Source organism: Hemitrygon akajei, chromosome 16 (assembly GCF_048418815.1).
Source record: "Hemitrygon akajei chromosome 16, sHemAka1.3, whole genome shotgun sequence".
Lineage (NCBI taxonomy): Eukaryota > Metazoa > Chordata > Chondrichthyes > Myliobatiformes > Dasyatidae > Hemitrygon > Hemitrygon akajei.
Genome location: NC_133139.1, coordinates 21,469,717 through 21,493,619, shown reverse-complemented (window position 1 = coordinate 21,493,619; position 23,903 = coordinate 21,469,717). Strand labels below are relative to the sequence as shown.

Below are 23,903 nucleotides of genomic sequence, written 5' to 3'. Positions count from 1 at the left end.
TGACAGGGACTGGAGCAGAACAGGAGGAGACCAGGAAATGCCTTGCTGCTTCTGTGCAGCCTTTGCTTAGATTTCGTGGAGGTCTGATCTCAGGGAAAGGTGAAGCTCAGAGGGACCAGTGACATTCGCCAGAGAGCATCACGATGAGCAGAGTGAGAAGCCACTCACGGGCAGGCTGCCGCTCTCGGTTGGCGCTGTGATCCCGGGTGTTCTTCGCAGCAGAGGGGTGGTGTGCATGAGCTACCTCTCTGTTCTGCCCCAGGGTAAGATGCATACTGTGTGTGAGCAGATCAACACCCACCATGGGGCAGAGATAAGTCAAGTCAAGTCACCTTTTATTGCATTTTGACCATAACTGCTGGTACAGTACACAGTAAAAATGAGACAACATTATTCAGGACCATGGTGCGACATGAAACAATACAAAAATTACACTGAACTACGTAAAACAACACAAAAACGACACTAGACTACAGACCTACCCAGGACTGCATAAAGTGCACAAAACAGTGCAGGCATTACAATAAATAATAAACAAGACAATAGGCACAGCAGAGGGCAGTAAGTTGGTGTCAGTCCAGGCTCTGGGTATTGAGGAGTCTGATAGCCTGGGGGAAGAAACTGTTACATAGTCTGGTCGTGAGAGCTTGAATGCTTCAGTGTCTTTTCCCAGATGGCAGGAGGGAGAAGAGTTTGTATGAGGGGTGCATGGGGTCCTTCATAATGCTGTTTGCTTTGCGGATGCAGTGTGTAGCGTAAATGTCCGTGATGGCGGGAAGAGAGACCCCGATGATCTTCTCAGCTGACCTCACTATCCGCTGCAGGGTCTTTCGATCCGAGATGGTGCAGTTTCCGAACCAGGCAGTGATGCAGCTGCTCGGGATGATGCTCAGGAAGTTGTGGGAACTGCCGGAGCAGCCACCTAACTGTCCATTACCCACCAGCTTTATCGTGAGCAGAACCCTCCTCTGACTAAGCAGAGGGCAGAACTCTAAGAAGACAAGTGAAGAGAGTAGGGTCCTGTGATTGAGGGTCAGCCAGCCGGCTCACTCTGAGTCTTGACTGTGAAGTCGTGCTGCAGCGTTTGAGCGCCAGCGGATCATTACATCTTCGCATCACCTTGTTTGCAGGCATGGGAAACCGGTGTCCTCCCCTCAAACACGCACCCCACCCCACCATCACTTCGTGAAAGCGTCAGTCACTTCCCATCACTACCTGCTCATCCCAAACCAGCCCGTCAATTCGCCCTGGACCACAGCCTGAGGCCTGTCCATCCAGGGCAAGAGCTTCTTGTGGTCCAAAGACATTTGTGTGGTCTTAGGGGAGAAGGAGCAGCCTTCCTGCAGCCAGAGATTACAAGCACAGAGGCGAAACTGTACAGTAGAACGTCACAACTCACATATAACGTCGCGGAATGGGGAAGGCACGCAGGAGTCAAAGTTTAAACTCAAATCCATGATTTTTAATGTTTTTGTTGTAAACCATTCTGAATACGTTTACAGAAAGCAATGGAGGGTATATGGAGTGAGGCACCAGAGGAATCTGTAGAGGCAGTTTCTACATTTAGGCAGGTTCCTGGTTAGGAGAAATTTAGAGGGAAATAAGCCAAAAAGAGACAAATGGGACTAGCTTCAGCAGACATCTTGGTTGGCATGGATGAACAGGGCCAAAGGACCTGTTTCCACAGTATAACTCTATGATATGGTTCAAATACTTCCCGTTTAGGACAAATCATGTCCTCATGTCTTACAAGCCTCCACGCGTGGATGAACTTTAAACAATGCAGTCACTAGAGCTTCAGAACTGAGTTATCTGCTATATTTTGGTCTTAACAGCAAGGTACAAAAGCAGATGTTGTTTGCATCACATATACACAAGATGATATTACATTGACATGTTTTAAAAAAATATAAACTAACCATTAAACACATCTGTGACAGAGCCTAAATTTCAGCCTGAATATCTCACTCAAAAGTCCACTGTAACATACAGTTTGTAATATTGATTGGAACCACATTCAGAATTGGGTCTCGTCACTGGCTACATTATTGAGCATAGAATTTCCTGGAAGTGGGAGAAAGCACATGGTAACAAATGCTGGCTTGCGCAAACTAAGTTCTTCTACAAATAAGGTACCTTAGCCTGTCAGTTTAAATTATTGACTTTTCTCCAGTATCATGGAGAATAAATTAAAGATACTTACACAGACTAGTCCTTCTAACAGTTGAGCCTGTGCCAGACTATTTAAACTCTGCATCTTATTTCTCTTAAAGCTCTTCCCCCAAAGCTCAATAATGAGACATGACAGAAGAAAGAACGACAATTGATTTGTTCGCAGACTCTTCCAGCTCATTGTATTAATCAACAGATGCGAGAGCCTTTATGAAAGTCTTGCTTTTCCAGCTGTGGTCATAAGGGGGAGGTACAGATCAAAAGCTGACCATTCTTAGTTGGTTTCTAATGAATATTGAATAGAAAGCCGAGTTTATAACAGGGTTGTTATCATATTTTATAAATCTATCTGTGGTCAATAAAAGCATCTGCATTAGCATTAATAAAGGCATAATTGATTAAATTGGGATCATTATTCACCCTGTTTATGTTGGCATTACTTATTACTTTGCAAATAATGCAACTCGTTTTCAGTAATTTTATTTACTTAATTATTTTATTTATAGTTTGTCTTCTTTTGCACATTTGTTGTTTGTCAGTCTTTGCTGGTATGTAGTTTTACACTAAATCTATTCTGTTGCAAGAAAATTAATCTCAAGGTAGTATAGAGTACTTCTAATAAACTTATTTTGAACTTTGAATTACTTCCCTTTCTCTTTATCTTGCTGTCCTCTTTCCATCCTTTTTATAATCTACTGTTGGAAACCATGCTCTCAGCAGCTTGGGTTAATCTCTTGTAATAAAATTCTTCAACTGCTATGGTTAGGTCTGAACGCTGGTCTTCAGCTTAGGCTCTTATAACCCAGAACACATGGCCTGTAAAAGTAGTAAAGGCAGATTCAAATTCAACTTTCAAAACAAAATTGGATTATATTGCTTAGCAGAAAATCAGTTTGCAAAAAGAGCAAGATTTGGGCAGGAATAAATTTCCTTCTCAAAGAGATAAGATTTACATAGTTATCCAGCATGGAAATCAAGCCTTTGGCCCAATTTGTCTGTGCTGACAAAGGTAGCTGTCTGAACTAGTCCCATTTGGCTGTGTTGGCCCATATCCTCAGGGCTCTTTTATATCCATGTACTTTTCCAAATATCCTTTAATTGTACCTGCCTCTATAGCTTCCTCTGGCAGCTTTTTCCATATAACTAACTCTGTGTGGAATGTTGCCCCTCAGTTCTCCTTTAAATCGTTCCCCTCACACCATCAATCTATGTCCTCCAGGCTTAGAATCACTTACCCTGGGAAAAAGATTGTGATTATCCACCTTGTCTATTTCCCTCATGAGGTGACATACCCACAAAAGGTCATACTTTGCCTCTTCCACTCCAGCCTATCGAGACTCTCCTTATAACTTAAGCCCTCCAGATGAAAAAGAGCCCAATGCCCTCTTTCTATGTTGAGATTCTGTGATGCATTACATTCCAATGGAAAATTATTCTTTCAAGTGACCGTGTAAAGGGAGTCTCAGTGCTATTTGCTCCCCGTTTTTCCAGCTCTTCCTGAAAGATTCTGTTTGATGTTTTGATGTAAATGCATCCACTCAAATAACTCTTCCTTGCATCTTTCCTCCTGTGATCTGTGCTGTAGGCAGAAACTTCCAACAATCTTACCATCTCTTTTCCAAGCTTTTTTGACCAATGCAGAGGTGGGCAATTGAGGTAGAGATGTCGTAAATGTGTCAGTCTATATGCCTTTAACACTTATAATATACAGTATGTGTTAATATGTAGGTCAGGAGAGCACACACCACTCCTCATTGAAGGGTCAGCGATGGAAATGGTGAACAGCATCAACATCACGGAGGATCAATTCTGAGCCAACACACTGATGGAATCGCGAAGCAGGCACACCAGTGCCTCTACTTCCTTACTGAGTTTGAGGAGATTCGGTATGTCGCCAGAGACTTGCAAAATTTCTAGAAGTACACAAGTGTGCAAAAGTCTTAGTCACATGTAAAAAAAAAAGTCTGTCAGCGAAGATGATTTAAAAAAATAATGAAATGAGAAGTTTCTAAAGTTTTATAAGAAAATCGGTTGGTAGGTTGCTCCAAGTTTCTTACAGAACTTACAGAGTTCTTCTGCAGACTTTGGCTGTCTTGCCTGCCTCTGTCTCTCCAGGTAATCCCTGACAGCCTTGATGATATTGAGATCAGGGATCTTTGGAGGCTGTATTATCTGAAACCATATAAAAAATCTCGGGTGCCCAAGACTTTTGCACAGCGGAGAGTATTCTGACCAGTGGCACAACGGCCTCTTCGGGAGCCTCCGATGTACAGATTGCAAGAGGTTGCAGGTTGAAGACTCAGGCAGCTCCATCACAAGCCTCCCTGTCATCAAGGGCATTTTAAGAGGCGATGCCTCAAGAAGGCGGCATCCATCATTAAAAAACCTCACCATCGTGGGACACGCCCACTTCTCATTACTACCATCAGGGAGGAGGTACACGAGCTTGAAGTCCCGCACTCATTGTTTTGAGAGCTGCCTCTTCCTCTCTGCCATCAAGATTTCTGAACGGTCTACAAACCCATGAGCATTACCTCACGATTCACCTTTTGCATTATTTCAACAGGTACATTTAATGTCAGGGAAATGTATACAATACACATCCTGAAATTCTTTCTCTTCACAAACGTCCACAAAAAAACAAAGGAGTGAATCTGTTTATTTAGTTTTTAACTTATAGTAATTATTTTATGTCTTGCACAGTACTACTGCCACAAAGCAATAAACTCCATGACGTATGTTAGTGACATGAACTTGGTTCTGATTCTTCTTATATGTGTAACCTGTGGAATGATTTCTGGTACATCACTGTACCAGCCAATCCTGTTATCTGAGATTTGGCTTTCTTTCATAAAGGATGTTTCTTGGTAAATCTGCCTATATTAATAACGACCAGCAAAGGAACCTACAGACATTATATGGGGCATCAACTTTGGGATGTTGCTGCTTACTCTTTGTGGCATTTATTAGCCTAAGAAACACTTTGAGTTTTAATAGCTCAAGATGTCTTCTACCTCAGCTGGGGACATGGGAGATATAATCAAGACTGGCACAGTAACATAATTTGGGTAAATACATGTGTAGGTGAGGTTTAGAGGGATACAGGCAAATGGGACAAGCTGGTTGGAGTGGATAAGTTGGATGGAAGTGCTTGATTCCATGCTGTGTTTCTCTGAGATTCAATGTCAACTTCTTCCAACAGCTTGACATGAGGTCTATCAGCATTTTGTCCAAATACAATCTAAATTAACGCAGGGATATTGAGATCAGCAGGATGAAGCAGAACTCCCAGTAATATCTAACACTCCAGGTCCATTATTTTTCAATGTTCAGAAGCTCCCTGAAGTCCAGTGCTGCAGGCTGCCTCAGGATTTGGGGCTTAATCCTCAACACACACTGCATCTGGATTCCATCTGCACAATGGCGAGCACGTAGACAAAGCGAACCTCACAGAAACCCGAGAGCACATTCTGATAATCTGATACGTCAAGCTCTCCTCTAGCCAAAGCTCAGGTGCTTTCAATATCAGCATGGCACACCACTATTTTTGAGAATTGGCTGATATGGAAGCTTTAGAGAGAGAGAGCAAAGGAGACTTTTCAAGGATGCTGCCTGGATTAGAGATCATGTCTAATGAGGAAAGGTTGAGTGAACTAGAGCTTTCTCTTTGGAGAGGAGGAGGATGAGAGGTGACTCAATAAAGATCATATGAGGCATTGATAGAGAGGATAGACAGCACTTTTTCCAAGGATGGCAATGGCTAATAGAAGAAGGAATAATTTTAAAGTGATTACGGGGGAATCCAAGTCCAGAAGACACAGCCTCGGAACAGAGGGATGTCCATTTAGAACAGAGATTGGGAGATATTTCTTTAGCCAGAGAGTAGTGAATCTGTGGAATTTGTTGCCACAGGTGGCTGTGGAAGCCAAGCCACTGGGTATATTTAAGGCAGAGGTTGATAGATCCTTGATTTGTCAGGGCATGAAGGAACACAGGGAGAAGGTAGGAGATTTGGGCTGAGAGGGAAATGGATCAGCCATGATGAAATGGTGGAGCAGACTTGCTGGACCAAATGCCCCTATATTTTGTGGTCCCTGCTTAGAGGGGTTAGATATAGTATCAAGCATGACCTTGTTGAATGGTTGAACAAGTCTGAGGGTCATTTAGCCCATTCCATTTCTTCTGGAAGTTTTTCTTTATTAATTGTCCATGGCATATGGAAATGCTGGCATTTATTGTGTATCCTCAACTGCCCCTAAACTGAGGAAGTAATTAAAAGTGAACCACGTTGGTTAGCTTGGAGTTACATATAGGTCAGAGTGACTGTCATTGTCTGAAGGATGCTAGTGAACCAAATGTGACTTCATGTTTCTTGTTTCGTGTTGGTTTTTATTTAACTTTTCTTAAAACTTCCATGACTTCCCCCATTGGTGTCTAAATATATTCAACATGAGGATTGTTGAGGATTGTAGCTGCCAAGTAATGCCTACATCTGTGACAAGATGCAGGTCATGAAATGCTTTACGTAAGTTGACATTTGGTAAAAATGTATTGGCTTCAGCCAACGTTGAAATTTCAAACAATACTCAATTCTCGGTACAATATAAAGTTTCCTAATACAGTGAAAGGACAGCTCATGTTATAACACGTGACATCATATTTGCTGCTGTGGGTATGGGTCAAAAATAACAGAACTGGGTAAAAGACCAGCCGATTTCTTATCACTTGATGGATCTATGTTCTATGTTATATGGACAAGCATTGCTCCTTGTGACCTAATGTCTTAGATGTCTCAATAAAGAGTATCTCTGGAGAACACTGACTATCATTTTAAACACATTGTTCCAGAAGAGGCAGCCGCTAAATAAATTGAGTTATTTATCAAGAAAATAGGTGTTTTCTTAAAGTCAAGAGTACTTAGGGATCAATAAGCTAAATCAAAATCGGGATTAATAGGATTGGGATTGAGTGACAAAATCATAATACTTAGTGGGTCAAGTAGACTGCAACAGGTCCTGGGACATGTGCTAGTCAGCAGTGGAGTCAAAGAAAGGTTCCAGGAATGTTTTCACTTCCATGCAAAAACTGGGAACAACAGGCCACTCAGCCCTCTCACATGCTGTGTTCAACATTGATCTTCTGCCTTCTGCACAGGGGAGGGGGGTGTTTGTCATATTTGGAAGGTAAATTACAGTAAATCCAAGGAAGGTTGTATCCACAGAGAATGTAAAACTCACTAGCACAGGGAGAAGTCGAGGTGAATGGTGCAACCACAGTCAAGAGCTTGATGATTAGACCGCATCGAAAGGGGCTGGGATGAAGAGAAGTGGAAGAAGATTATCTGTGAAGCATAACCAAAACTAACCAGTGCCAATTGGCCTTTTCTGTGCTGTATGTACAGGACCAAACCTCATAGTTCATGACTGATGGTGTTACCAATTATTTCAGTGTAAAAGATGCTTTGACCTTCTGATATCTGTGATCTAATGTGGATACAAGCAACACTAACTATAATTTTACAAGTCATGAGGGACATATCCTTGAGAGAACATCACTAATTCTGTTTTTGGAGCATTAACTGATCTACATTTGTTACATTAATTCCTAGACTACATTAAAGTCCTAAGTAAATTTATTATCAAAATCGCCATATACTACCCTGTGGCTCATTTTCTTGTAAGCATTCCCAGTAGAACAGCAGAATACAATAGAATCAATTAATTGGTACGTTATTGGCAATTTTGAGATGTATAGACACTGTGAACAGTTCAAATGGAACTGTACTTCTTGATTTTCAACATGCTGAGAAAACTCATTACTCAGTTGGAATTTTTAAAAGAACGCGTGAGGCACACACTCCTTTTCCTCACTGACTTCTTCCCAAGCCTTGTCCCAAAGCCCACTTTACCTAATGTTGGATCTGATGTTTAAACCTGATCAAAATTTTCTACAATATGGATCAGCATCTTTGTAAAATTTAAAGAGAAATGTCCTAAGAATTCTAAGTTTAGGATGAAGGAATAATTTCAGTGAAACTGTAGTGCTGAATTGACATATTTCTGCAGTGAGTGCTGGCCTGGGGTATCATTATTACAATTTTATTTTAGATTCTGGAAGACCACTTACCATTATTTTTCCCATCTGGACGTTAATCACAGCTGCCTTCTGAAACCGTCAGAAGGAAGCCACTCAACCCACATCCATCCAGCCCAGAAATGGACTTCAGGTCAACCTCTTCTCTCAGTCCATTGTCCTTGCAGCTTATGACATTCAGAAATTTATGAAATGTGTTGAAGTTATTGCAATGGGTTATAAAACCTCACTCCTCGTTGAGTTAAAAAATAACATTTTACTTTTAAGAGATAGTTAGATAGGCACATGTATATGAGGATGATGGAGGAATATAGACAGCATAGGTAGAATGGATTAGTTTTAGGGTTTTTTTGGTTTACTTTTTAGCTGGTTCAGAACAAGATTGTGGGCCAAAACTGTTCTATGATCTCTGGTTCATAATTCATCAATCTATGTAAAACAAGTACAGTGTTCTTGTTCGTAATCTAGGCTTCTAGAGTTTTACCCATCTCAATTAACCCTTTTCTCAATCTCCTTTGTCCCTAAGCAAGCAACGCCAGGCCAGTTATTCTTCCCTCAGTAACCCAAGAGATTCTGCAGATGCTGGGAGTCCAGAGCAACACACATAAAATGTTAGAGGAACTCAGCAGGTCAGGCAGCATCTATGGAGAGGAATAAACAGTCGACTCAGTCTGAAACATTAACTGTTTATTCCTCTCCATATATATTCCTGAACTGCTGAGTTCCTCCAGTATCTTGTGTAAATTTTTCCATCATAATTGTAATTTGCCAGCTCCGCAACATCCCTCTAAATCCTAACTTTATCCTGGTATTGCTTTCATATCCTCCTTGCAGTGAGGTGACTAGACCTGGCAAGATGCAGGTGGAGTTATAAGTCATACGTTGCATGAATCTCCAGGCTGTTGGTCAGAGAAAAACAAGATTTGCATTTATGTAGCCTCTTTCATGGTATCAACCTGCTTCATAGGCAAGTGCATACCTTTGTGGTTACCTTTGCACAGATGAGCTATTTTGTTTTCTGATTAATTACTCATTGACCTTAATTATTTCAACCATGGGTCTAGACCATGGGTCGAGAAGCTAGACTGGACTGCCAACACAGATGCCTTGTGCAGGAAGGCACAGAGTCGACTGTACTTCCTTAGAAGGTTGGCGTCATTCAATGTCTGTAGTGAGATGCTGAAGATGTTCTATAGGTCAGTTGTGGAGAGCGCCCTCTTCTTTGTGGTGGCGTGTTGGGGAGGAAGCATTAAGAAGAGGGACACCTCATGTCTTAATAAGCTGGTAAGGAAGGCAGGCTCTGTCGTGGGCAAAGTACTCGAGAGTTTAACATCGGTAGCTGAGCGAAGGGCGCTGAGTAGGCTACGGTCAATTATGGAAAACTCTGAACATCCTCTACATAGCACCATCCAGAGACAGAGAAGCAGTTTCAGCGACAGGTTACTATCGATGCAATGCTCCTCAGACAGGATGAAGAGGTCAATACTCCCCAATGCCATTAGGCTTTACAATTCTACCGCCAGGACTTAAGAACTTTTTAAAAGCTATTATTAATGCTTTTTGAGATAGTGATTTAGATGCATATCATATTTTTTTACTGAGTTAAGTATTGTATATAATTAGTTTTGCTACAACAAGTGTATGGGACATTGGAAAAAAGTTGAATTTCCCCATGGGGATGAATAAAGTATCTATCTATCTATCTATCTATCTATCTATCTATCTATCTATCTATCTATCTATCTATCTATCTATCTATCTATCTAGGATCCTGAGACAATCCTGCTTTCTTGTGGAACTACAAGGGCTGGCTAAGCCTCAGTTCACGGCTTTTTTCAAAGTCAGTAGCTCGGACAGCGCTGCCCTCCCTCAGGAACTGAGCAAATAAAATCACGTCAGCACTTGCAGCCAGTTTTAGGGACCTTGTTATTTCTCGGTATTTGAACAAAAGCCATACTAGAATTAATTCATCTTTCCAGTGCACTCAGCAGTGCTCGTCCAAGACAACTCAATGCCTCAGTCATCCACAGCTTCAGCTGGAGCCAAGCCATCGAGCTCCTTCCATCATTTCAGAATGCAATTATCCCTGTTACTGGAGTGGCAAACTCCAGACTCGCTGCCTAAACAAGGACTGCAATTACTCTGGCTGGCAGCCTAAACCAAACTTCTCTCAAGTTTTTTTTTTAATCTTTGCTTTGCCTGAGGCATGGCAATTTTGAGCTCAGCTCTTTTCAGATTTTTGTAGTGGAGCAGTATCGACAATGATGTATGTATCTGGTGCTGCAATGTAGTGTGCATTTTACTACAGCATTATCAAAAAGACTTTTGTTTTAAACCAGAAAAGAGAACATCAGGTTGATGACTTGAGCTTATGAGCAACAGGATAAGTGACCCTCTTGTTTTCATTAATCTTCTCCGTTGAGATTCTTAGTTTGCTGATAACTGTGACTTTAATCAAATTACAGGAAAAACATCATTAATAAACTAAAGGATTACATGGAAGCAATGAAAAGTATGGAATTCATATTAAAAAGTACCATATATTCTGTACAGTATAAGGAAATATGGTAAGGACTTGATTTACAGATATACAATGTTTTTAGAACAGAAAATGAACACAATCTTGTCAGACAACCATCACTGCTTTTAGTTCATTTGCTGAAATCCATAACAAACAGGGGTTATGACAGAGGATTCATGGGTAAATGTCCTATTCCCAAAAGAGGATGCACATTGTTGCAAGAGCAAACAGGCTTGATATCATCTAATCATAAACAAGAGAAAATCTGCAGATGCTGGAAATCCAAGCAACACACACAAAATGCTGGAGGAACTCAGCAGCCCAAGCAACATCTATGGAAAAGAGTAAACAGTTGATGTTCCGGGCCGAGACCCTTCAATAGAACTGCAGGAAAAAAATGACGAGAAGGCAGAGTAAGAAGGTGGGGGAGGGGAGGAAGAAATACAAAGTAGTAGGTGATGGGTGAAACCAGAGGGGGAGAGGGGTGAAGTAAAGAGCTGGGAAGTCAATTGGTGGAAGAGATTAAGGGCTGGAAAAAGGAGAATCTGATAGGAAAGGGAAGAGGATCATGGAGGAAAGGGAAGCGGAGGAGGTGATGGGCAGGTAAGGAAATAAACTGAGAGAGGGAAATGGGAATGGAGAACAGTGAAGGGTGGGGGGGGGGGGATACAATTACTGGAAATTCAAGAAATCAATGTTCATGCCATCAGGTTGGAGGCTACCCAGACAGAATATAAGGTGTTGCTCCTTTGACCTGAGTGTGGCCTTATCATGGCAGTGGATTATTTAAATGCATTCTAGCTTCAGAATGAAGTTATGTTTTTTTCGCAATGGGGGTAGTGGGTCACTGTAAGGGGCTTGAGTTTGAACACAGGCCATTAGAGTTAATAGTTTGGGTTTGAGGTTTTCTGAGTTCAGAGATGCTCATAAAGTTTTAGAGCTTGGAGGTTAGTAGTTAGGAATACAAAATACATTTTGTAATTATAAATTACATTTGGGACCCAGGAGTAGGATTTGCTTTGTAGATGTATATATTTCAGTTTATATAGGAGCTGAGGGACATTACTGAGAACCAGTCCAATTACTGCTGACACACTTGGACCATTTAATTTGGAACTTTAAGTTTTTCTTCCTCCATGTATTTGCTTGAGTCGTGTTTGTTTTGAGAGAATTTGGTATCCAGGTCTATGTTTTTTTAATCTAGTATTTCTCCATTCTTTTCCTTTGAAGGAGTAAGCGGGTGTATTTACTGGTAGGCTTGGAATATGCAAGAGGTTTAGACCATGGAACACAGAACAGTACAGCACAGGAACAGGCCCTTCAGCCCACAATATTGTGCTGAACTAATTAAACTAGTAATTAAATGTTTAACTGAACAAATGCCTTCTTCCTACGCAATGTCTATATCCTTCCATTATCTGCATGTTCATGTGCTTATCCAAGAATATCTTCACAAGCTCCATCGGCAGTGCAATTGAGGCACCCATCATGCTCTGTGTAAAAAATAACTTGCTTTCCCCCCCCCCCCCCCATCTTCTTTGAGCTTACTCCCTCAACTTAAATGCATGCCACCTAGTATTAAACATATTGAGCCTGGAGAATAGATACAAGCTGTCTACTCTATCTGTGCCTTTTATAATCTTATAAACTTTTATTAGGTCCCCCCCTCAACCTTCTCTAATCCAGAGAAAAAAAATCACTGTATAAGTTTGTCCATATGTCCTCTAATCCAAGAAGCATCCTGGCAAACCTCTTCTGCACCCTCTCCAAAGTGTCCACATCCTTCCTATAATGTGGCAACCAGAACTGAATGCATTACTCATGCAGCTAACTAGAGTTTACAAAGGTGCAACACATCTTCCCAACCAACACTTGAACTCAGTGCCCCAACTAAAAAGGCGGGTATGCCATACACGTTCTTCACTTCCCGATCAAGCTGTGCAGCCACTTTCAGAAAGCTACAGACTGAGACCCAAAGATCCCTCTGCAAATCAACACTGGAAAAGACCTTATCATTAATGGTGTACTTTCTCCTTACATTTGATCTCCCAAAGTGTAACACCTCAGATCTGGCTGGATTATTCTCCACTGGACATTTATCTACCCACTCCTGCAACCGATCTATAATACACTGAATATTTACAGGTCTCTGCTCAGCACCACTGGAAACAGACCTTCGGCCCATTGACCACCACCTTTTGTCTTCTATGAGAAAGCCAATTCAGAATCCAAAAAGCCACGTTACTGTGGACCCATGCACTATAGATATCTTACTAAAATCCACATTTCTACCTTTATCAATCAATGGTAACTAGCTGGTTGGGTGATAAGTTTGTTCATCATCTGTTATAATGAAACGGAAGTATCTGTAAATTCAGTTATTAACCTATTTTCCTATACAGAACATGCACATTATTCAAAGCCAACTCCATAGATTACTTTTTATTGCTTGCATGTAATCCTTCAGTATATCAGGGGTGTCCCTACTATTACTTGCTACACAAAATCCGATGGACTTATAGGTGTTTATGTAACTCATGTTGTTTATTACCATAGTTTTGTGTTGCTTGTTGTTCGCTGCTAATAAATGGACCTTGAGGTTTCATTTCTTTAAAAACTGTTGCCATCGTATATTGGCTGAGAAGTCCCCTTTAAATTCTCCAAAATAATTTTTAGTTAATTTGTGGATGTTTTGGACTATTATTATTAGATTTAGGTTTACATCTTAAAGCGAGAAAAAGAGGCAGTGATTTTTTAGTGGAAATCTGAAAATTAGGGGCTCGTGAGCCAAGGAATCAACTTGATTCGTGATCTTCACCATTTTCTAAACCTAGATTCTGGTCTGAGGACAGTGAAAAGTTACATAACTCCCGCAGCATTTAGACCCAGTGCCTATGCTTTGTGCTGCCTTCAATGTACAGCCATTCCCTCAGAAGCTACACTGTAGTTCACCGTTCTGATTCTATTGGCTAGTACTCGATGGAAAGTATAGCCAGTCCCATGCGGCAGGAATTCCATCGTTTTACGAATTTCTCCATCCCTTCAGGCAGTGCATTCTGAACACTGACTGTCACTAGGTGTTCCACTTTTATTTCGTGCTTTCTTAAAATTGTGCCTTCTGGTTCTCTGCCGATAGATGTAATTTCCATCTGCAATACTTAACTTGTCAAGACCATTCATGGTCTCCTCTTAGCAGTTCTTTGTTCTAATTCAGGATTCCCCAACCAACTCACAAAATCCTTCTTCCCGGCACCCAGTCCAGTCATCTGTATATGCCTTTTGGATTTCCTTTGCAAACCTTAGTTATGCCTCCTTAGAAGACTCCCAGGAAATGGTGATGGCAGCAATGAACAGAGGTAAAAGGAAGCAGGAATAGTCCAGGTGTTATGGGTTAGGGTGGACTGATTTCCAGAGGGATTGCATTTAAAATTAGCTTTGACTGGGTCTGATGTGGAATAATATGTAGTAACCCCCGAGTCTGGATCACTGCCACTGAAAAAATGTGAAAATGGAACAAAAATGGAGAAAAAATAAGTTTGAGCTGAATTACACATAAATAAAAATACAAAGGCATTTACCAACTTATACTTGGATCTAGGTATAACAAGATATAATCAACAGTAACAAATACCATTGAACTAGCTGTGAGGTGATTCGGTTTAATCCTGGAAGCGATGCAGGAGTTCACAAGTCTTTTTCTCCATGATTTCATGCAGTTTTTTAATGCGTTTGTCACTCACAGTCCGCACGTAGCTCTCGGCACCCAGCACTGCCATCCCATCGTGGACATCGCCCATTATAAGGAGGGGTCCATCTGAAAGGGTTATGTTCGGGCACGGGCAGTTCCAGTCCATGTTTATCATTATCACCTCCAAGTGCTTGAAGTCAAAGAACTTGAGCCCCATTTTCTCGTCCTTCAGCACCTCGTCCAGCGTAAACCTCGCCACGCCGGAGTCTTGTTCCTCGACGATCTCAGTCACCCTTCCCACGATGGCGTAGTCACTTCTGCAGAAGCTGGGCACGATCTTGTGCCGGGGCTTGCAGGCTTTGCATTGCTGGTTTTTCGGGAAGGGGCAGGTCTCCTCGCAGGTCTCCTTGCTCTCAAAATTGTTTTTGTTGCCCTCGCAGCCGCTGTAGACAAAGGCGTGACACTGCTTCATCAGCGAGTTGTAGGCCCACCGGGCCTCCCACATCTTGCAAGGGCCCTGCACGGCTGGAAAAGTGCAGATGTTCACCGTCTCATTGACACAGGCCAACCTGCACTCCTCGTACGTCTCAAACTGGTTCTTGCTGCCATTGCAGCCACCGGACACAAAGGTGGAACAGGTGCCTTTCTTGTGGTCGTAGAACCACCGGACGTGCTGGTGGCCGCAATCCCTCTTGTCTGGCTCCTTAAAGCACTCTCCTGATGGTAAAGGCTGACCTTTGCTGGCTGCACCCTCTCCCGAGTGGCCTCGCTTGATGACGGACAGCGGGAAGTCTGCCCTCAGGAGGCCTGCGGCGTTTCTCGCCGTGCACGTGTACGTCCCAGCATCCTCCTGCTGGGCACTATAAATCACCAGCTGGCCGATGTTGGTGACCACAACGTTGGCGTACATTTGGTCAGGCCTCATGATGATGTTTTCCCGATGGTCGCTCTGCTTCTCCCAGGTGATGTCCGGCCTGGGGCGCCCGCTGACGTCGCAGTGAAAGCTCACGGTGCCTCCGACATAGACGGACTGGTGGTAGGGGTTGGTGTAGAGAGCAGGAGGGATGTGGTCTTCCAGCGAGCTCGTAGATGTGGGGTTGGCCGTGGTTTCCAGTGGCTGAGGGCTGGTGTTGGGCCAGGTGATGTGGTACCGGCAGGTCACCACCGTCAGGCTGATGCCTCTGATACACGCCTCGGCGTCCATGTAGCACTTGTTGTAGTAGGTCAGGCCATCTGAGGCGCAGGTGAAATTCGGCTCCTTCTCGCATCTATCCTTGCACTTGCAGACGGGCTGCCCGTCCCAGATATCACACTCCGAGCCTTGCTGGGTGCACACGATCCTCTCGCACGTCGCCTCCTTGGAAAGATCCGGGGATGCCAAGCTGCCGTCTGCAAACCTCGCTGCCACACAGCTCTTCAGGCCGCACACGTTGGTGCAACACTTCTCAAAGCTCTGACAATCCTGAAAAAAAAGCAATGCACCTCATTGAAAGAAGCTTACCTCCACACATTGCATCCTGTTGTGTTCACAGACCTAACGCAAACCAACACACAGAACAAAAGACCCAGTCCACCATAGTGACCTTCTTGAATATTTATGACAGAGAAATTGGTTTCTTAGCCCATCAAGCCTATCCTAGCCCTTTGTATATTAACCCAGTTAGTTTCATTTCCACATTCTATTCCATTAATCATGCAAGTTACTCTGTCTTCAAAAACTAACTAATTCCCTTTAGAAAGCTGTGTTTGATTCCCTATCCACCACTCTATAGACAGCAAGTTCCAGATTATAACTCTCTATGTTAAAAGCTTTTCTCAACTTTCACGATATATATCCTGCCCACTTTGAACCATCTACTAATAGCAACAGCTTCCTTCTATTTACACTGACTAAGAAACCATACCACCCCTCATCGTAGCAGATACACCTTTCAGAAGATAAATATGCATATATTTATATAGCAACTTTTACATCCCTTTCAGAAACGCTCCATACCACTTTACAGCCAATGAAATTCTTCAAAGGTGTATCCATTTTTTCCTGATAACTGCACCCATGTACGTATACAGAAACAAACTGGGGTATATGAAGCTGAGGAATTGACTGCAAGAATTCAGGTACAAGTCTGTTTTGCACTAACTCTGTACAGTAATACATCACATGCGAAACTTCGATGATGCTGGACATTATTTTCTGCACTACTGGATTTTATTTCTGTTAGCAAGCTTTTTTTTAAGATGGTATATGATACAATAATTTTTGCAATGAACTCATTGTCATCATTATGTGCCATGTCATATGACATAGGCGATCATGGTCTTCCATCTGTCTTTTTTTTCCAATGAACTAGGTGAGTTTAAAGTGAATGTGGGAACTGGAACCCAGCGAGAGGACAAGGACCACAGCAACTATTTCCTGGTGAGCCAGTTAACATAAATCACTACAGCACAGTACAAGCTTTTCAGCCCACAATGATGTGCCAACCTTTTAACCTACTCTTTCCTCCTACATAGCCGTCTATTTTTCGATCATTCATGTGCCTACCTAAGAGTCTCTTCAATGTCTCTACTGTTTACTAGCACCCCTGACAGAGTGTTCCATGCACCCACCCATCACTCTCTGTGTACAAAACTTACCTTTAACATCCCCCATACTTTTCTTCAGTTACCTTAAAATTATGCCCCTTTGTATTAGCCATTTCTGCCCAGGAAAATGTCTCTGGCTATCCACTCTATCTATGCCTCTTATCACTTTATACACCTCTATCAAGTTACCTCTCACTCTCCTTCACTCCAAAGAAAAAAGCCCTAGCTTGTTCAACCTATCCTCAGAAGATGTGCTCTCTAATCGAGGCAGCTTGGTAAATCTCCTCTATACCCTCTCTAAAGCTTCTACATCCTTTCTATAATAAGGGGACCAGAACTGAACTTAATACTCCAAGTGTGGTCTAACTAGGGTTTAACAGAAATACAACATTACCTGGTGGGTCTTGAATCCATCTAATGAAGGTCAACACACCATAAACCTTCTTAACAACCCTGTCAACAAGTCCAGCAACTTTGAGAGATATATGGATGGAACCGAGGACCTCTCTGCTCCTCCACACTGCTAGGAATCATGCATTCAACCCTATATTCTGCCCTTAAATTCAACCTTCCAAAGTGAATCACGACACTTCTCTTGGCAATGTTGAACCATCAAGATTTCTACAGAACTGGACAGTGGATTATAGGCATTTTACTATATCTGTTTGAAACCAATCTGTCAACTTTTCTACTCAGATATGTATACTGACCTGGGATGCAGTCACCATAATAAGTGATCTATATGAAACTTTGCAATGTACTCTGGTTCAAAAGGAGTGAAAAGGTAAACCCAATTCTTCAGACACAAATGCAAGAAAAATCTTTGTTTTTCGGGATATATTTCTGAACAATTTTAATACAAATATTTCTTCTCCCTGAGATCTGCAATGCAGATAATTTGTTTCTGAAAGCAAAATTTCACATTAAAAATTCAAAAGCCAGTAGAATTACTTGTAACTTAAATTCATGTTAGCTGGTTTGAAACTTTAAAGGAATATATTATTCAGGTTCCTAGCATGATTGTTGAGTGACATGGAAACATGAGAAGTTCAAGGTATCCTGAAGCTGTGAGATACAAACAGGGTGGAACCACTGCCTAACCAGTCTCTGTAGATTAGCCTGAAGCAGATGCTGACAAAGCAGAAGGAAGGTTCTAATAGTAGGAGCCTTGGGAAGTTGTACCTCTTGAAGTTACATTGTTGTTACCTCTGTGACTTCAAATCAGTCAAAACTTTGTGTAGGATTCAAAATTTGATCTGGAGATTAGGAGAAGTGCTAAATTCAGTGTGTTTACATTTTAGACTTTATTTTAACATTGTAACTGTTTAATGGAGTTTCTACAAGTGTTAATAAAGGCCGTTAATTTACAATTCAATTACATAGTTTTAAAAACTTATTACAAGTTGAAGGAGATTTTTCCAGGATATTACCTGGACTGGAGGGTTTTAACTATATGAAGAGATTGGATAGGCTGGGCTCAGTTCCCTTTGAGTGAAGGAGTTTGAGAAGTATATAAAATTGTGAGATAGGGTATAGTCAAGATAAATTTTCTCCAGAGTGGAACATCAAAAACAAAAGGGCCTAGGAAAAGGGTTTTAAAGGGGATCTGAGGGAAAAGTTTTGAATACAGTGAGTGGTTGCAATCTGGGACACATGATCAGAGTTAGTGATGGAATCAGATGCAATTACAATGCTTAAACACTTACAAGGCAATGCGTAGTAGGATATGGCCCTAACTCATGCAAAGTGGATTAGAGTGTGCTTGCAAAATAGTAGATGTGGATGTGATGGGCTAAAGGATCTCTTTCTATGGGGTACAAATCCATGACTCAATATTTTTAAATGTTTCTCTGTGTCACAGAATTTAAATATCATTATAAAATCTCACTATCTTTATCATGTCTAAGTCACAACCTTGGTTCTTGCCACAGGCTATTGAACTATTCCAACCGTGGAGCCTCAGTAGTACACCAAGTGAGAGCCAGCTGCCAGAGTCCTTTCAGTCTGACTCCAGGACGAGGAAGCTCAGATTGGACCCATATTTCTGTAATGGTTAATGTGGGTGTGAGTAAAATCCAGGACCTGAATCTAATTGACAATCTGAATTGGAAGACAATGTGGCTCAACAAACCAAACTTGCTTCAGCACTTTCAGATAGATGAAACAGAACCCATGGTTCTTTTTCAAAGATGAGCAAGGGAGCTTACCCCGTTGTCCTGAATCATATTTTCCTTCAACCAACATTATCAAACAATCATCTTTTGATCTGATTTCCTCATCAGTACAAAGTGGCTCCAATTGTCAGCCTCCATATGGAGCAGAGGGTACTCCCACAGGTGTCCACTCCTTCACCCTTCTCAGATTTAATAAATCCCAACTGCAATTTAGAGTGGGGTCATGGAGGTCTAGGATGAACATTCTCAGAACAGATTGAATGTCAATCACTTCAGATCTGCCATCTTCAGTCTGTTCTTTTGGCTTATGTCTCAACTGAGAAAAACCCTGCATGTTCCCTCACTATTGTACTGGTGTGCCAGTTTGAGCTTTCATCTTTCAAGTGTCTGTGTGTGGTTCGATCCTAAGATTTCCCTAATTTTGCCTAAAGCTTTAATTCAAAAGTGGTCAAACTTAAATCGCACCACCCAATCTTACCCTGAAGGATATATGAAATGAATTAGTAGGAGATATGGCTGCAATTAAACATTCTGTTGTCCATCACAATTGACTGGACAGCTCTGAATGATGTGGCTAAGTTACTGGGACAGTAACCTATTGACCTGGACTACCTGGAGGCAAGGGAAGAGATTTCTGGAGCCCTGATGGAGATATTTAAATCTTTACTGATCACATGTGACATGTCAGATAATTTGAAAGCAGCAAATATGGTACCTTTATTCAAGAAGGGAAGCAGAAAAAAACCCTCCTGATGCAGGTTTTCGACCTGAAATGTCAACAGTTCCTCCTCCCCACCCCACCCCCCCCATCGGTGCTGCTCGTCCCACTGAGTTCCTCCAACTAATGGTTTAAACTACAGACCAGTTAATCGGGCATCAGTGGTAGGGTCAATAATGGAAAAGAATAGTGGGGATCTGGTTAATCTACACTTGAAAAGATAGGAATTGATCAAGGAAGTCAGCCATGGATTGTTGGTAAGAAATTCCATCTGACAAGTTTAATTGAGATTTTTGAAGAGGTAACAAAATATATATATTTTGAGGACAGTGCTGTTGTTTACATGGACTTCAGTAAGGCCTTTGACAAGTCTGACATGGATACCTGGTCCAAATGATGAGATCCTATGTGATCCAAGTCACGTTGGTCCACTGGATCTAAAATTGGCTTGGCAATAGGACACAGAGGATAATGAAATATCAACCCCTTTGCTGTAACTCTGGATTTCCATACAAGCCAGACTGGGTAAGAATGCCAGAGCTCCTCCCCTAAAAGACATTGGTGTCCTAAGTGTTTTTTATGACAATCCTGTAGCTCATCACTGCCAATGACTGAGATACACAAGAGTTTCTGCAGTTGCTGACAATCTTGAAAACACACATAAAATGCTGGAGGAACTGGGCACATCAGGCATCATCAGGGAAATAAATAGTTGACGTTGTAAGCCGAGACCCTTCATCAGGACTGCTAAGGATTAACCACTTGTCAGGATGCCCTCATTCTAGAAAATACATCACAGAAACACTCTCAAATGCAGTTTCAAAGGCCTGAAAACAAGTATGTAGCTGATTGTTCAGTGCAGTGCTGAAGCAGTGCCACATTGTTGGAGGTGAGGTGTTCAGTTTTGCTGCACACGTCAAGCCATGGTCCAATGTGTCCCCTCATCCTGATGCATATCTTTTACACTTTTCTTTTCAAAAAGAAAGTGAGAAACTTCCCTTGTATCCTGTCCATTTAAACAAACATAGCACATAATAAGCGCACCTGCCAGAAATACAACAAAAAATAGAAAATTGTGGAAATCCTCAGCCCATTCTGACTTGGAAAATATATCACTGTTCTCCTTTTATCCTAGAAGATCCTCCCTACCTACACTGTGGGGGAGGGGGTCTTCACTGGAAGGACTGAAGCAGTGCAATAAAGCATCTCACCATCATCTTCTTAAGGGCAGTTATGAAGGGCAATGAACGCTTGGCTTGCCAGTTGCAGCCACATCTCAAAAAAAATAAGAACAAAAATAAAATGTCTGAGTGCATGGGAGGCCCATTTCACTAAGTAGTGGTTAGCACGATGCTTTACAGAACATCTGACCTGGGTTCAATACCCGCCACTGCCTGTAAGGAGTTTGTATGCTCTCCTCATGAGTGTGTGGGTTTCCTCTGGGTGCTCCGGTTTCGTCCCACAGTCCAAAGACATACCAATTGATAGGTTAATTGGTCATTGTGAATTGTTCAGTGATTGGACAATTATTGGAAAATGATTGGACAAATTGGGGAATTACTGGGCAGCATGGCTCAAGGGGCTGTAAGGTCCTAATTCTGCATTGTACTGTATCTCAAAAAGTAAATAAATGAAACAAAATCAGTACTTGTAACAGAGAAGCATTCCCTGACTATTACACTGGGTGTCAGCCAAGACTCCTGTGCTCCAGCCTCTGAAAAGGGACTTAATCTGCATCATTCTGACTGAGTGAAACCCTCTGAACATCTCCATTTGCTGGAAATAATGATTACAGTTACCCCATCCCCTGCTACATGTTTGCTACTTGACATGAATCACCTGAAGCTCCATGCAAGTAGAAACAGAAAAAAAATGTTTAAATTCATTTGTATTTGAGGATTTCGTATCTGACCTGTTCACTTCAAAAGTGACTTTGAAATCCTGAACATTCTCACAACATTACAGTCTATAACAGCATCTGTAAGAGCATTATATATATAGTTTTAAAAAATCTTATATATGATATGGAAACGTACCACTAGCCCAACCCATCTATGTTTCATTCTTATCTTTCTACTTTCACTCATTGCCCAACCTCCCTTCAAGGCATCTGTTCCATTCACCTCATCCACTCCATCTATCACCTTCTCTTAACTTTTTGCTAAAGCAGTCTCCTCATAATTCAACACTGGATTTCCTGGTGACTGTCTTATACTGAAATTGACTGTTTTAACTTCGATCTGGACTACCAGAACGGACAAAGAAGAAACATGTGCCCAACATATTGAGGGCGAAACTGACGCCAAAGTCAATTCACAATAATACCAAAATAACGTCATTTTAAATGGTCTCTCGCACCCAAATGCCGCAGATTTCACGGGACGTCGCAATATGGTGTTAAGTGGTTCTTGGCTTCAGACTAAGAAAAACTACCTTTCCACCTCCAGCATATAATTCTCTCTTTTTAATATCGCTAATCGCACTCTAATGAGATCAAGCACATTACTTCAGGACACAAGTCTATTACAGCGCTTGGTTCTACCTCATCGGCGGTGCATTCCCTCTCGCAAGTGCTCTGCGCGTCCACCCACAGGTTGGGATTAAGCTGGTTTGGACAGGCGCCGGGATAGGAGAGCTTTCCGCCGGGGAGACTGGCGCCTCCGGCCAGCCTCAGCAAGCAGAGCACAATCACAAGTGTCCTGGGCTGAATTCGGTCTCCTCCGGCCTTTCTCTCAAACATCAAACCCAATCCATTTCTGCAGCACTTTGAGAAGTAAACGTGTCCCTGCAAAAACATCAGCATCTTTAGCGGGGGGAAAAAGGTCCCAAAATAGTTTTCCCCGCCCCTCAAAACTCAATAAAAAAAGGTAAATAAAAATAGTTTGCCAAGAGAATTAAAAGTTCAGGATGAGGCTGGAGGAGAAAAGGAGCCATTGATTGGGTAATGGGACATAAAGGACCGTCTGTAACCAGAGCAGTGTCGGTTCACATGATGGAAGTGGGAGGTGTCTGGATTTCAACATCAAAAACATTCTGTGACCCAGACCACAGCCCCGTCTGGTCAACGGCGGGCTGGACAAACATGATATGGGGAGCCTAGAACTTCAAACACACAAGGTTTTATCCGAATTGCCAGCGTCGTTCCGGGAGATCAGTGCACACAACTATCACTCTGGAGATTAAATGCAAAGGTTTGGAGATATCAAAACTTTACAAAATCAAATAAAAAGGTGCGACTGAGTTATATTGAGAAAGCTTTTCGTTTTTTTAACGCAACACTCTTTGAGAGGTGGGATTAGATTTTTTCAGTATATGAGAGTGATGGAAGCCAGAAGTTAATTACCAACCCATAGAACAACATTTATTAACAAAATTATTGAAGAGTTCCTGTGGTAAGTGGAGCAAAATCACATCAAGGTAATAGTGGGAGGCAGAATGGAAGACTGGACTACGATACCTGGTCAAATTATTACCATCGTATTTGCATTATCAAAATTCAAAGTAAAATTTATTATCAGAGTACATACATGTCACCACATACAGCCCTGAGAATTTGCCACAGTCCTCTGTGATTTGTCCATCAGAATAAAGTGACAGAAAAAAAGGGGTATATATTTTGGATTACTCTCCTGCTCCTCCTCAGTTCCTGATGAATTGGTCTTGGCCTGAAGTGTCGACTGTTTATTCCTCTCCATAGATGCCACCTGAACTGCTGAGTTCCTCCAGCATTTTTATGTGTGTTACTCATTGTAATCACTATGTGTTTTCTGAAGTCTCAAGTTTTCCTTCCAAATGACGATATGCACTGGACGTGCTAGGCCACAGACACTTTTTACAGTGGTCTGTGATGGTGTGTGGACCTCACAGTGAATGTGCTACGAATGTGTGAGATTTAAGCAGAATCTCCCTAATCATCAGAGGATTCAGCGGAGGTAAAGCCTTCAAGGTCAT

The 23,903-nt window shown here is 41.9% G+C and overlaps 1 protein-coding gene across 2 annotated transcripts; it reads right to left on the bottom strand.

The window, feature by feature from the left end:
* Window positions 1-1,753: 1,753 nt before the first annotated feature.
* Window positions 1,754-22,812, bottom strand: LOC140739810 (WAP, Kazal, immunoglobulin, Kunitz and NTR domain-containing protein 1-like). 2 transcript variants are annotated; one of them, XM_073068358.1, is made up of 3 exons: window positions 22,495-22,812; window positions 14,418-15,936; window positions 1,754-2,988 (listed from the first exon to the last, which is right to left on the bottom strand). In XM_073068358.1, exons 1-2 carry the CDS (start codon window positions 22,753-22,755, stop codon window positions 14,446-14,448), a joined length of 1,752 nt encoding a protein of 583 aa, XP_072924459.1. In that variant the 5' UTR covers window positions 22,756-22,812; the 3' UTR covers window positions 1,754-2,988; window positions 14,418-14,445. The 2 variants fall into 2 exon arrangements, with proteins under 2 accessions (XP_072924459.1, XP_072924458.1); XM_073068357.1 differs by lacking the exon at window positions 1,754-2,988 and having other exon boundaries at window positions 9,677-15,936.
* Between the last annotated feature and the right edge of the window lie 1,091 nt (window positions 22,813-23,903).

Excerpts from the sequence above, each read along its gene's own strand:
- LOC140739810 (XM_073068358.1), bottom strand. The coding sequence starts at position 22,755 with ATGCTGATGTTTTTGCAGGGACACGTTTACTTCTCAAAGTGCTGCAGA. Across the intron at positions 15,937-22,494 it reads GGGAATGCACCGCCGATGAG|GATTGTCAGAGCTTTGAGAA; the intron begins GTAGAACCAAGC and ends CTTTTTTTTCAG.